This window comes from Marmota flaviventris, chromosome 3 (assembly GCF_047511675.1).
Source record: "Marmota flaviventris isolate mMarFla1 chromosome 3, mMarFla1.hap1, whole genome shotgun sequence".
Classification (NCBI taxonomy): domain Eukaryota; kingdom Metazoa; phylum Chordata; class Mammalia; order Rodentia; family Sciuridae; genus Marmota; species Marmota flaviventris.
Window position 1 is genome coordinate 123,767,653 of NC_092500.1, and position 15,714 is coordinate 123,783,366.

The window sequence follows — 15,714 nt, forward strand, 5'->3', positions numbered from 1 at the left end:
CCATACTGGTACCTGTAATTATATCTAGGGGGGAAAAAAAAAAAAACATTGGGAGGAGACAGATCCAAGGAGACTTTTACTTTATCTCTATTGTCAGGATTTTTCTCAAGAAGAAATGTTTTTATGTATTTCTTAGGTAATTAAAGAAATGGGCACAGAAGAAAAAAAAACTTTACCTACAATATACTATAAGATAGTACTAAATTCTGTTCAGAGGAGATCAGTCCTAAGCCCCAGTGAAGGAAACTTATTTCTTGAGGTACAGCTGGGACAATGTGATACAGATGGATGTATGCTTTTCATGCACTGAAATTCCTGACAGCATTTTCCTTTCTAAAAACTTTTTCTTCTCATTTTCTACCATAGCAATTCTCAGGAGGTGAGAGTCAGCCAGAATCACCTGTAGCCTCTTCCAAACTAAACCTGTCCTACCATCTTGCCAGAGTCTAATGGCCTACATTTTATTCCCATCACATATTCGTGCTGTGGGTATAGAATGTTTCTTTCGTGTTTGGAGCTGTGGCTTGGAGGCTGCTAGCCAAGAGCTGTTATTTCCCAGACTTTCTTCATGTAGGAGGAGCCATGTGACTACATTCCACCAATGAGGGAAAGGGATACGGAATCCAATTCCAAACTGCAGTCCTTCAGTCCTCCTAAGAAGACACATCTGACAATCTGAGAGGCCTGACCACCCCTCCCCTCCTCACCCCAATTCTCTCGCTCCAGCTCCATCCGTTTCTCTGCTCCTTTGCACGGCCATTTCTCTTGGCTTGAATGTCCCAGTGAGGATGGGACTATAGGTGAGAAATGGAAGCCACTCTATGAGAGACGGAAGAGAGAGGAAGAAGAGAGAGGGAGAGTAGAAGGGAGAAGAGCCAGAGTCAGAAACAATAATTTAGAAGCAAAAGTAAAATAAAAAAATAATAGTCCATAAAATTGTCAGGGGGCAGCCTTCAGGAACAATTCTAATTTGCAAACTATGGTTCAGCCAGACAGTTACACTGTTTCCTTATCTTTATCACCAAATATGAGAAACTCAAGGAGGGAAGGAATCAATACCTTACAATCATTTCAGAGCTGAAACAACCTCCAGCTGCCTGTCTTTATCGGATGAGCTCAGGGGCTAGTCTGAGAACCTAGGAACCAGTCTCCTTCCCAGATGTCCTTCAGCTTGGGCTGGAACCCAGGCTTCCCTCCTGACACTCATTCCTCAGTTCATGCAATAGCATAGAAGAGAACATTGTACCCAGTGATTCAGAAGTCAGCCCTTTACAGTGAGGATCCACAAAACACTCAGATGATTAGTGACTCTGGGCACAGTGCAAATAAAAAGAGTTTAGAAATGGAACCAGGCTCACCTCCACTTGTCACTGTGGAAATCTTAGGCAAATTGAGTCCCTTTCTCTGCCCCAGAATTTCCCTTGGCCAATGAGCAACATTCTTAACCCCAAAGAAAAATTTGAGATAATTACTTAGTCTCTATATTTTTGACCCTGAAGTGGTTATTAAGTCATGTAGTGCCTTCAAAACAGAGCCCAAGGGAACTTTGCTCCACAGAACATTCTGGTAAATCACAGAGGGTCTACATGGAAAGCCTGGACCATGTCCTCCTTGGCCCCGGGGAAGAGCCTCAGACAGGACCCCTCCACCCTGCTTCCCGGGCCTCCCTTCTCCCACACACACTCTGACAATCTCCTGGCTTCCGGTTGCTGTTGTCCCAGCCTCGTCAGAGACCATACACTTATGCATAATTTATTCCACATGTTTGTTTGTTGCGCCTGCCAGAGGCATCTGTCGTAAACGTTTCAATGCCTTAACTTTAGATGAGTTTTCTTTTGAAATAATTGTCCCCAGGGTGGTGCACTGAACAGTAAATTAACACCCATCTATCCCCAGGCCTCCTCTTGGCACAGGCCCCCCATTAACTTCAGTGCGCCCCATAAAACATTCATTAAACAGAACCTTGCAGGCAGCGCCAGGCAGAGAGGGGAGGACTGCTGCCTGCACCCACCCTGGGTCAAAGATTTGGGTGACAACAAGTTCCATGAGGCAACTCCTGGGAATAAATAGACTTTTGTTTGAAAGTCCTTGCAGGGACATGTTTTATAGGAAATGTCTCTTCTAAGACCCACATTTTTCCTCCCCCAGCTTGCTTCATGCTCCCTGAATCTTGACCCAACAGTATGGTTTCCCTCTTCCTTGAAGGCTTGGGTTATCTGACTTCACCTTTGACATTCCAATGCCTCCACCTCCCCGCCGCTCCTCTTCCTTCACACCAGTACTCGCTCAGCAGTTCAGAAATGGTCCGTGTGTATTTGTTCATTATGTTAGTGGCAAGCACACTTGGGCTCTTTCTCAATTTCTTCTCTCTGTTCCCCAATAGCCTCTCAGCTCTCCCAAGCAGGTAGCCAGCTGGCCAGTAATCTGACAACAGGCTGACGTACACTGGACCTTTGTCCTGGTCCTCTGCCAGTTGCTCTCAGATTCACTCACTGTCCTTCCTTACTCTACTCCCATCAAAGGTGTTTTAGTCAGCATTTTCTCTGCTGTGACCACAAGACCTGACAAGAACAACACAGAGGAGAAAAAAGTTTACTTGGGGGGCTCGTGGTTTTAGAGGTCTCAGTCCGTAGATGGCTGGCTTCAAACCTCAGGGCTAAGGTAAAGTAGGACATCATGGTGGAAGAAAGAGGCTCAGGACATGACCTCCAAGAAGCAGAGAGTGGGATGCCACCCGTAAGGTACAAAATATAAAACCCAAAGGTATGCACCCAGGGACCCACCTACTCCAGCCACATCCTACCAACATTCAGTTAATCCCTATTAGGGGATGAATTTACTGATTAGGTTAAGGCTCTCATAACCCAATCCTGTCATCTCTAAATCCTCTTGCATTGTATCACACATGAGCTTTGGGGAGAACACCTCATATCTAAACCCTAACATCAGGGCCCTAACCCTGGAAGCTGTATTTCCCAGAATAATTTATCAACTGACTTTTGGTTACATTTGGCCAATGGGAGGTGCTAGTGAGAGCCTGGAGGGCAGGCAGGGGAAAGTCATGGTGTCTCTCCCAACTCCCTACCTGCATCAGACCTCATTTCCAGAAGCGCTCCTCCTGCTGGGTTCCATCTCCTGGCTCCTGGACTTTGGTAACCTCACCTCCCTTCTTGTCCTTCCAGCCCCAAGAGTGATAGCCACTCCCCACTGTTACTAACCCTTCACTGCTTCACCACCACCCCATTTGCCTCAACATTGCTTCTTCTAACACTTTTGTGATTAGTTCCTCATTATTTTCCCCTCTATTGCTCTACACAGCATAAGCTTTGTTGTTTGGCTGTTCTTAATTAATACAAAGTTTCTGGAAGGAGAAGAGACATGGGTTGGAATTAAAGGGAGCTGAGTGAAATGTCAAAGGGATAAGACCAGCACAGTTGCTCAGTCCTGACAACACAAGCACCTTGCCTCAACTTAGAGCTCTGCCATCTTACATGGACAGAGAAAAAGCTTGCCCTGTAGGGAAACTACAGGAAACCTCCAAATCTGTTGAGGACAGGCTATTCCAGAAAAGGTTTCTTCTGATACAGGGAGGGAAAAAAAAAACAGCCTATTCTTTGATTAATAGTTCCAGACTCCATATTTTTCCTGTGAAACACAATGAATATCTGTGTCTATATTCCTGAATTTCCCCAACTGTCTGTCGACCCTCTTGCTGCAAATTGAGCTAATACCACTCCCTGTTGTCCTCAGTGGAATAGAGCCTCACTCCACCAAAATTTACACAAAACCACTAACACAAGGTAGCAGTTTGTCCCTCACCTACTTTCCAACAAGCACCATAGTCCTTCCTGTCTATAATTTAGGGAAGAAGAACTAAACATGTATTTTTAGGGAGTATATGAGGATCTGTTTAAGAAAACATTGAGAGGTGAAGAAACTCAGGGTTAAGAATACCGCTTTCAAGTCAGACTGCCTGGCACACACTCTGTCCACATATTATATCAAGCAAATGACCTCTCTCCCTAAACCTCAGTTTTCTCACCTGTGAATAGGGAATCAAAATTGTTTTGAGACTTAAATAATACTTGTGGAATCTTACACATATGGAACATTCCCTAAATGTTATTGTTATCATTATTAACATTCCTCTCATTCCTACTACCTAGAAAGTCAATTAGAGTAGTTAAAAGAATAGCCAAATTTATAATGTATAAGATAAATAAGGGTTAGTCCCCAGGGAGATGGGTTGATGGCCAACATTTCTGCACATCAACGAAGAAAACCACTGACTCTCAATATCGCAGAGGCTATAAAATCCAATTTCTCCATATGACAGCTGGGGCAGAAGAGACTCAGAGAAAGGCTCAGCCACCTGAGGAAGCACCATGATTACTCCCTTAGGGTTCTGACTCCTCCTCTGCCAACCTTTAAGTCTTACCATGTTGTATCTCCCCAACATGGATTTGTAGCTGTCACCTCATTACAGTATAGAACACTCATAGAAAGGTTTGTTTTCTAATAAGAGTACTGGATACAGTGAACATCATACTTAATGATGAAAGATTACATTTTTTCCCTCATTCCATTGGAAACAAGACTAGGAAATCCACTCTCACCACCACTATTCAACATTGTACAGAAGATTCTAGTCAGGACAATTAGTTAAGAAAGAGAAAACATCCAAATTGGAAAGGAAAAAGTGAAACAATCTCTACTCACAGAAGCCATGACCTTGTAAATAAAAAATCCTAGGGAATCCATTAATGAGATAAGAAGAAGAAGATGCAAGACCTATACACTGAATACTATAAAACATTGCTGAAAAATAATCATCTAAATAAATGGGAAGATATACCATGTTCATAGATTTAAAAACTTATGTTGTTAAGATGGAAATACTCTTCAAATTAATCTACGGATTCAATTGAATCCCTACTATATTCCTAATAATAATTATTATTAGGAATTATTATTATTATTATTATTTGGAATATAGTAGGGAATATATTATTTGGAATTATTATTATTATTATTATTATTATCCTTCTTCTTTTCTTCTCCTTCTCTTTCTCCTGCTCCTTCTCCTTCTTCCCCTCTCCTCCTCCTTTACTCTTTCTTCTTCCTTACTCTTTCCCCCTCCACTTTTACTCTTTATTCTTCCTTCTTCCTATTCTTTCCTCCTCTTCCTTCTCCTCCTCTCTTCCCCATTGCCCTCCTTCTTCTCCTTCTTTATAAGCTGATCATGAAATTCATTTGGAGATGCAAGGCATCCAAAATTGTCAAAACAATTTCAAAAAAAAAAAGTACAAAGTCAAAAGACTTGTACTTCTCAACCTTGAAATTTATTACACAGGTGCCATAATCAAGACAATATGGTACTGGCATAAGGACAAATATTGATCAATGGAATGTATTTATTGTCTAGAAATAAACTCTTGCATTTATGGTTGAGTGATTTGTATATTAGTGTGTCAAGATAATTCAAAGGGGAAATTTTTTTTTTAACAATAGTGCTTGGACAAGTGAATATCCACATGCAAAATAAATAAATAAATAAATTTGGACTCCTCTATATAATATTCAAAATTTAATTCAACATGGATCAAAGACCTAGCTCTAGGTATTACAACTTTAAAATTCAGGGGAAAACCCAGGAATACATCAATGAGCTAGGTAATAATTTCTTAGATATAAGAAAAGTATAAGTGACAAAAGGAAAAATAGATAAACTAAACTACTTCAAAATTTAACTTTTGGGCTTTGAATAATATCATCAATAAAGTATGAAGATAATCTACAGAATTAGAACATTTGTAGATTATATTATCTCCAAAAAGACTGGTGTCCAAAACATATAAAGAACCTTATAACCTGATAATAGCCAATTGACACATTTTTTTAAGAAATGGGAAAAGAATTTGAATAGACTTTTTTTACAAAGAATATGAACTACCCACCAGCATATGAACATTATTGGTTGTTAAGGAAATGCAAATTAAAACCACTATGAAATACCACTTCACATTACTACAATGAATAAAATTTAAAAGACAGGTAATAATGGATGTGGAAATATTTAAGCCTCATATGTTGCTGGATAGAATATCAAATAAAAAGCTACTTCAAAAACCAGTACAATAGTTCTTCAAAATGTTAAGCATAGACTTAACCTATGACTCTACTTCTAGGCATTTACCCAAGAGAAATGAAGACATATAGTCAAACAAAAACCATGCAGAAGTGTTCATAGCAGCATTATTTATAATAATAAAAATACAGAGACCACTCAAATATCCATCACCTGATAAATGGATAAATAAAAGGAGGCAAATCCAAAAATGGAATATTACTAGTCAAGAAAGAAGAATAAATGAAGTACTTCTATATGCCATGACATGGATATAAAGCTGTCCTAAGTGAAAAAAGCTAAAGGCCACATACCAAACGATTTCATTATTTACATGACAATCCAGAATAAGCCAATCTACAGAGACAGAAAGTAGATTAGTTGTTGCTCAGGGTTTGGAAACTATAGGGTACACAATTTTGGAGGAGGGGGATTTTAAATTTAGATTGTGGGGACAGTTGGACACATCAATGAATAAACAAAATACCACTGAATTGTATATTTTAAATGGGTGGATTTTAAGAGTATAGAATTAAATCTCAATAAAATATTTTAAAAATAAATGAACTTGATATCTTTAAAATTAAAAAAAAAAGACAGCAATAGTCCTTGGGGATTAAGCAGAACTGGATTTGATTACCACATGCCTCCCCACAACTAGCTGTGTGGTCTTGGGGAAGTTCCTCTACCAATCTGGGCTTTAATGGTAGCTTTTTACACTCAACAGGAAGAAAAGTAAGAGAGCAGGAAATACATGCAGCCCCAGGGTTACAATGAAGGCAGAATGTAGGTGACTCTCAAAGGACGAAAGAAGTACATCCAAGGCGACCAGCTAGACTTAGATCCCTAACCCCTGTCTGTACACCAGAAGAGGTGCCTTTCCTAAATGTCACACACACCAGGGTGCCCCAGAACCCTGCTATGCAGTGGGCACTGACCACAACTTGTCCCCCAGGTGAAACCTGCTTCCCTTCACCAGACAGCTGCAATTTGTGCTCCATTGTTATCTCCCATCAATGGCTAGGTTTACAGCAAGAACAGAGGCATTTACAATAATCAAAGAATGGCGGAAATGCAAGAAGGATCCTGATGATGAAATTCTAGGCCATTTTTATCTTACACTGCTGCTCATTGGGAAGGTCATTTCCTCCCAGGGCCTATAAGGCATTAGATGCTTTGAGCTTTGCATTCTCAATAGTGTAATGAAAATAGATGTTGAATGCTAAAACATAAACATATGTATCATTCATAATGCATTCAGATGTTTTTTAATTATTCATGTTTCCTGAAAGTTATTTGACCTATCATGCATATATATCCAAGCAATGTTTATATTAGAACCATGTACGCAATTCCAGCTCTTTGGCATTCCCGTCGATGGAATTAAAATTAAATGAGTCAGTGGTCAATAAAAGTTACATGTGATTTCCATAAAATTATCCATTGTATATTGCTCTTTGGTGGAGGAAGAAGGTTGCATGGAGTTGCCGAAGCTGACAGAACACAGAACGCTTGCTTTCTGATGAAGGCAGCTGTGATGATTAGTCTTTCCTGAGTATGAATTCATTATTTCCCTGAATAATTGGTGGACTTGGATGTGTTCTTTGTCTAGGAAAAAAAATAACTCAGAGGTCCACCCTCTCTATTTCCTGTTTTGTTTTGTTTTGAAAAATGCTGGTATTCTGGGCTCAAAAACACTACACACTTCTGTTTTGTTACTTGCATAAATTTGCACATCAAAATGAATGGTTCCAACTGAAAGGATGCAAAATAAAACGAAATTTGAATTCAAATCCAAGATGGGGAAAAGACATATGTAAAAAACAAACAGATTTTTTGATCTTAACTTTTTTTCAGAAATCAGATTGAAGAAAGACAAAACCACACACATACTCTTTAGATTTCAAAGGAGGGTGGCACTCAGAGACAGGTACTACCAAAGAGTATTCCCCACATACACTTGCACACCAAGAGTACTTACAGATCACAGCAAATTTCAAAGCTCAGAAATGTGACTCTGAAGACATGCTCACCATCACATTCCTACTTTTGGAAGCCCACCCAGAAAAATGAAATGTAAGGAACATTATGAAAAAACCTCAACCAAATACAAGCATGAATTTGCTTCTGTTAGCCTTAAGAGCCATTTCTTGCTTCATCCTTTGATTTCCCCCTCCATTTAGGAGGCAGTGTGACTACTGGTTGGATGCATAGACCCAGGTTAGAACCTTTTACTGGCTGTGTGACCTCTGGAAAATGACTTAATCTGTAGACATACGTTTTTTCCATTATTTTTCATTTACATAACAATAGTACGAGCCTCATGGATTTACTGTGAAAATAAACAAGATAATGTAGTACCCTTAGAATAGTGCCTGGCCTACAGCAAGCCTTCTGTAAGGGCTAGCTGCCGATGTGGGGCTTGTTAGTGGTGATGGTACCCAGAGGAACCAGGCTGGAGACGTTCTTTCTCCCCCAACCTGACCTCTTTGTCAGTTCTCCAGAAGAGGTGCCTTTCCTAAACATCCCGCACACCCTGATGACCCCAGAGCTAGTTATGCAATGGGTATTGACCAGACAGTAAGAACCACCAGGAAAGAAACGGATCCTGTCAGGGAGAGAGCCTGCTACCCAAGAGTTCCCGCTGCAGGATGAGGGGAGATGCCAGGCTCTCACTTGATCCAGTCCCGCATAACTCCCTCTCACAGCCCAGTCTCCCTTCACTAAGACAGTCCAGATACCATGACAACAGGATCTTAACAGATAAAGAGGACAATGAGCAATCAGCACAGCATCTTACCTCATCCTCATTCTCAGTCATATTTGTTTCCAATTTCTGCACGACCGACTTGTCGCTCTCCTTTAGCATTTTTTCTCGAACTTTGGTTTCATACTCAGGCCGGGAGTGTTCCTAAACCAAAGAGTCAGAGAGCAGTTAGTAAACAGGAAGAACGATGACCTTGGCCTCCGGGTTATAGGCAGACACATGGAGTACATCAAAGTCAGGGTTTAGGATTGGATGTTACTGTACATGAACTGCCACACCACACACAATCACAAAAAGTCTAGACCAGGAACACAATGTGGAAGACACAGGGTGAGAGGGGACACATGACACTTTTTGTCACACTGAAAACCAAACCTGGGCACGGTCCTGGGAATGGCACCGGTGTTGAGAAAGGAGAGAGGAAATGTTAACTGGGCAGCTGACACAAAGAGAAGCCATGTGCTTTGCATAGCAGTTTGACAAAGGCAGAGGCATACACCTGGTCATCCCACTAGCTATCCTCAGACCTCAAACTTCCGAGGAGTCAAATCCCAGCTGGAGAAACAGATGTGCCCCCACAGCTGGGAGTTAGGGCAACAACAACACTTCTTCCCCATTCCATTATTCTGTAAGCTAAAATGGCGACCAATAAACATCAAAGTCAACAGTTACCACAGGGAATCTTAAAACTCACTTGCCTGAACCTGTTTCCTGCACGGCATAGGTGAGTAACTCATTGGCAAGTACATCAATGCTCAAGAGACACCGCTGGGCCATTCAGCCATACAGACCTGCATAGTGAGTCACCAGGCATACGAAAGAGCACCTAACTCATCAAGAGAACCATGATCAAACCAAATCAATGCAGATGCTGGGGCAGGAAGATGCATGAGTCACTTCAAAGGGAATTTAACAGTGGACACCTGGCCTCACTGGCAGGCCTTCCCTGCAGCTTCTAGTTCCAGGACAAATATCAAGAGGTATGAGGACTTCACGTTCCTGCCTCATTTACTCCTAGGGATTCGGGCGCTGGCTCTCAGTGGACTTGGCTATTCAGAGAACACACATTTTCTTATCACTGCCTGCATGTCAGAGATTCCAGAGGTCAACAATATAGGCTCCTGACCTGTCTCTGGTTTTCCCAAGTCAAGCCATGATGTTAGAGAAACCATGTAACTAATAAGTATGACAGGACAGTAGGTGACGCTGTTCACAGGCTTTAGAGGGTCCTCCATCTCAGCCAGTCTTCCAGGGTTGGTCAGTCCCACCCCTTCCAGGAGCCCTTCTCTTGACTGTTGCAACATACCTACAGGCTAGCCAGGGTCTCCTCCCTCTCCAAATTCCTTGAGTTTTATAACTTACGCCACACACTGTAGCTCTAGATTACATATTTGTCTCTTATTTCCTAGCTGTTTGGCTTGCAAGAATCTTCTTATCCTAACATAAGGGTTGGCTACCTGCTCTGTATCATGTTGTGTTTCTCACAAACTGGTACCATGCGGAAAACACAGAATTCTTGAAATGCTGGTGAAGTTCATTGGATTCTGTCTCTCACCTTCATCCATTCTCCCACACAGCATTTTCCAAGGTGTGTTCCAAACGAGTTTTAGCTAAAAAGTGATTTTAGCATCCAAAATATTGGAAAATACCGCTCAATGTATTATCTTTCCAAGAGACACAATAAGTAAATTATAAATCTCTGAGAAATGCTGTAAAGATATTTGGTTTGAAGTTTTCCTCCTTGGGCCCTAAAATCTGGTCACTTTCTTTCCTACATTATTCCAATGAAAGATTTTAATTTAAACTCCTGATTGACTGATAGGATGTTTCCCACCAGTCTCTGGTTTTCCAAAACATGCTATGATACCACACAGAGTTTCCTTGTATCCCTCTAGTTATTATAGAGGGATACAGTTGTAGCTGTGGCCCACCTCACCCCATGCTAGGGACCAGTTCAGATCTCTCCTATCTATTTAGAACAAGTCCAGCTTTTCAGCACATGGACAAGAGTCTGAAACTCAAAGCAGAGCCAAGGTGTCCTTCAATCTGCTGAGGTAGATTAGGCAAGGATCTCCCCATTTGCTGTCAAGCAGCTCTGATGAGGTTTTAAAATCCTTCAAAAACTCCTGATAAAAGCAGAATCTAAGCCTGTAAGGACTTTTTTGACACATCCAGCCAAGGGCAGATTAACCTAACCATCCCCAAACACAACCTCCCTGGGTGGGTAATCTGATGTCAACTTATCACAAATACATAATCCTTCCCACCAACTACTGGGAACTATTTCCATCTGGTGAAAGAACTCAGGCCATCTCAGAACCAACCACCTTTGGCTGATCTGAAGAGGTAAATCTAAAGATGCTTCAACAAATGTCCTCAACAAGGAGTTATCAAGCACCTACTACACTCTGAGTTCTTTTCGAGGCACTGGCTACACTACTGCATTGACCCTATAGAGCCAGCCCCTCCTACCATACAGCTCATCTTCAAGTAGAGGAAACAGAAAGAAAGCTGTGCCAAAAAAGAGAAACTAGCTGATGGGGATAAGAGAATAAGAACAACAGAAGAAAGAAGCAGACCAGGGAGTCGGGGGAGGACAAGCTGAGGAGGGTAATGCTTCCTGAGAGAAAAGGCCATGTGGACACTGGGGGAAATGCATTCCATGCAGCAGAAATAGCAGGAATGAACTTGGGACAGGATGGAGGCCTGTGTGGCTGGAAGTTCTCAGCAAGGAAGACAATGACACAAGCTCTAACCAGGAAGGTAGGCAATGGGAAGCCACTGAAGATATCTACAGCTCCATGTGATAGGTGAGGGGTGGGATAGAGAGAGATGGGCAGGCATGAGAGGCCTCCCTACAACAAGGTCATCCAGGGTCCAAAGAAGTCCTTCAACAAGTCCCTTGGTGATGTCCATAAAAACATCCCAACATTGGGACTGTACTGGGTCAGTGAGTGGGCTCTGGGGCCTGGCTGCTTGCCTCTTTCTCTTCTCTCATAAGAAAGCAATCTCCATCTTGTGTCTGCACTCAGGTTGACCAGATGGACTTGAGCCAATGTGCTTGTTCCACTTCTCTGGTGGGGGATGGGGAGTGCAATATGCTGGGGACACCCATGGAAGAAGGACCAAAGATGAAGAATGGGCTTTGGTCTATATGTGTGTTAGCACTCTTCTTCTTCCGAGTAGGAAAGTGCTAGTGAATACCACAGGGAGGAATAACACCTTGAGTTCCAAATAGCTAGGCTTTGGAGTATTTCTGGTACTGAAAAAAGGAATCTAATTAAAATAGAAAAAGCTTCTAACCATGGCTTTTCAGGACACCTGCCTTCCTCTCCCCAACACCCAATGTTATCTGCCTTTCTTTTGTCCCACATTTGGATGTGTGCACTTCGACATACAATGCTTCATATAAGTTCTAGGAATTAGATATAAGTCACACATACCTTTCCTAGCCTGCCTTTCATCCCTTCCCATGGCCTACAGTAGATGATAAGAAATCAGTGACCACCCTGACCTGGTCACCAGCCTGGCCAAAGCACATACGTGTTCCTTTGTTCCTTACTGCATCCAAATCCCTGTCTCCTGCAGCCAACAGGACTTTTCTAGTGATCTTGCTTTTTCTGATCTATACCCCTAGTTTTCCTGGGCTCCTGCTTGCTGTTGTCTCCTCATGGGTGCCCCCCTTTCCCTTTGCTGCCCATTAAAATTCAACCAGTTTTCAAAACCCTGCTTTAAAAAAAGCATTTTCTCTTTTTACATTAGCCAGAAGGAAATTCTCCCACATATTTTCCATTCTATTCTAAATATTTATAGACCAGATATAGGGATGCAACCCTTTGGAGATCAAAGAGATTGTTCCTAAGGTAGTTTCATACCCCATACCAAAATCTGATGCATAGCAGGTACTTAATGGATATGCTCAAAATTGGACTGGATTTTTAGGTGTGCTTGATATTATAGTCCAAAATAGAAATGCATTAACAGAAAAAAGGTTGACCTCCATTCCTCTCTCATGTTGACCCTGGGCTGTCCACTTGTGGGCTACACCAAGCATGCTGAACCAACCAGCAGGAACCTCACATAGAGATCCCATTAGGAACATTAGGCCCCAAATAAAGAAACAGATAAACCCAGTTGTGGTCAGGCCCCTCAGCCTACACAAGAGTTCCTTAGTCACATACCTGAACTTACCATGGATCATTGGGTTAAACAGAAAAACAGGAAATCTGGCTATACGGAAAAAATGAATTATAATTCCACTCCTGCCAGGAACCTGTTACAGAGATTTCAGGACATTGAGTCATAACTGATGCTTCTTTGTGTGCAAGTATGTTTACTTTTCTTCTTTAACAGGGAGATGTTCTGGCTTCTTCAGCTCTACTTAGCAGACACACTTAGCTTATCTCTAGCCCACACAGACTTGGATCCCAGGGTATTTCTTCTGTTCCTTGAAGACATCCTACTCCCTAGAATAAGGAGAGTAAGACCTATTCCCTGTTTACCTCCCCACACGATAAACCACATTCCCTCCTTCTCCCTCCCAACCCACCCTCTCTGTATATCTTGACATATTTTAGCTGAATAAAATGGGACCAAGAGGACAATTATGTCCCTACTAGATCACCCACACCAAACTAATTTCTGTAACTCTTTCTATTGGGAGAACCAGTTCAGGCATTTATCTCTGAGAAATGAAATTGCTTTATTATTCTCTTGCTTATATTCCTGACTAATTTGAATCCCTCTCTAAAGGCAGAATCCATATGGACATTCTTTTTTGTCACAGAATCCATGATGGTGTTAATTTCAGGGCCTATGCTTAACATATAGGATGGGTGGATGGGGTTCAATCAATTGAAAACCAATTTTAACTGAAGAAAATCTACATTATTGCAGATTTCATTCCATGCAACTGTCCTGCAGGCCCTACTATTTCTCAGCTCATCTGTTCAAAGGCAACTGGGACTAATTAGAGCATTAAAGAGAAGAAACGAAATACACTAGACTTGGGAATACAGAGGCGTGGAAACAATACTGAATTGGAGGTTTCATTTTTCTTGCTTATAAAACATCAGGACCACAAAGCCAGTGGTCCCCAGTTCAAGGCAGAGAACATCAGTTAGTGAGGAAAAGACTCACTCTCCATGCAGCCACCTATGGCTCATAGCCAGCCTTTGCAAGCGAGGACTCAGGTAACTCAAAGTGCTTCCTAGTCCTCTAGACACAGTTCCTAGCACTTCGTCCATAATATCCACAGTATTGGAAGTTCCACTCCAATATTCATATTTGCTTTCCTGCCCATGGTGGCATGTGATATCAGTAGCTCTTGAAAGTTGTAATGGTCACCACAGAGGGAGCTAACTGAGCTTGGAAGGGAAACAAGAGGGAATAGAAAGCTAAGTGAGGTTGCTGTCTGAGGAAGGAGGATAACCATGAGCAACCATGACACACTGTCCATCATCACCTCACCAGCATCAAGACTAGGGCACTAGCTCTCAAAAGAGCTGCAAGAAAAGGCTGATTTGTTGATGTCCTTTAAATATCCTCTTCCAAAATAAATAAAATCAGCATACTATCATGACATAGACACATCAATATTTATAGCAGCACAATTCACAATAGCCAAATTATGGAACCAGCACAGAAGCCCATCAACAGACAAATGTATAAAGAGACTGTGGTCTATACACACAATGGATTTTTACTCAGCCATAAAGATGAATGAAATGACAACATCTGCCATTGAATGGAACTGGAGAACATCATGCTAAGTGAAATACGACAGACACAGAAAGTAAAGGATCCAGTGTTTTCTCTCATTTCTCCCAAATGTGGAAACTTGAACTAAATCCGGGGGAAGAAGCAGGGTGGTTGAGGGGAATCCATAAAAATAGAAGAATCAGTGGAGTAGAAGAAGGGGATTGAGGAGCAGGGAGGAAGGACTGGAAAGGAGGAACTGCAGAATAAAAGTCACCAGATTATGCTGCATACATATATGAATATACCACAGTGGAGTCTACCTTCATCTATATCTATAAAGCACTCATTAAAATTAGATAGATAGATAGATAGATAGAGATAAAGGGAAGGGGAAGGGAGTAGAGGTGGGAGTGATGGAAGGGGAACACTTTACCTCTTAAGAAGGGAGAGAAAGTTGAAGTACTGGGGATCGAAATTCACGGAGCAAATTATATTCCATGCATGTATGGCAATGTCAAAAGGAACCCCACTATTAGTATAACTCGAATGCACTAATAAAAACATTTTTAAAAATCATCTTCCCAGAAGACTCAATTCTAGAAGAATCTATCCTTTACCCTCAAGCTTACCTTCCAGTTTCACACACAGAGTTCCACCTCACACCATAGTAGTTAAGAGGTCTTTCTTTGTCCTCAGGTATCAATGGTCTGGCATCCATGCCTCTCCAGTGGCCCTCAGTAGGCCCACAGAGGCATTCTGACACAATCCTGCTCTGGGCTACATAGGAGTGATTCCTATTCTCTGGCTTCATGCTCTCAAGTCTGCCTCTTGCCTCTTGCATCTTATGCCATCTCTTTTCCCAGAGTAGGGTCCTGGTACATATGACTATCCATTAGCCCATGTCTTACAGCTTGAAGGAAGAAGGAACCCTTGAACCTTCAGCCTCAATGCCTATCAACCATGCTCTAGCCCATATAGCCACGCTGCAAAAGCAGCCACTGTTTGACCCAACTAGGGCTGGCTGATGAGACAGCAAACATCCATGGCTATCCTACAGAAGATAGTCTATTTCCAGGGTCAAAGCAAAGCAAGGGCCCAGAGAAGTACACAAGGGAACTCA

The 15,714-nt window shown here is 41.8% G+C and overlaps 1 protein-coding gene across 1 annotated transcript in view; it reads right to left on the reverse strand.

Annotated features, from left to right (window-relative positions):
- The window catches only part of Ano2 (anoctamin 2), a 338,934-nt gene that overhangs the window by 148,386 nt on the left and 174,834 nt on the right, over positions 1-15,714 (reverse strand). The window contains exon 13 of the mRNA XM_027951164.2: positions 8,928-9,038. Within this exon, the coding sequence (XP_027806965.2) occupies positions 8,928-9,038 (111 nt within the window). The remainder of the gene's footprint in view (positions 1-8,927; positions 9,039-15,714) is intronic.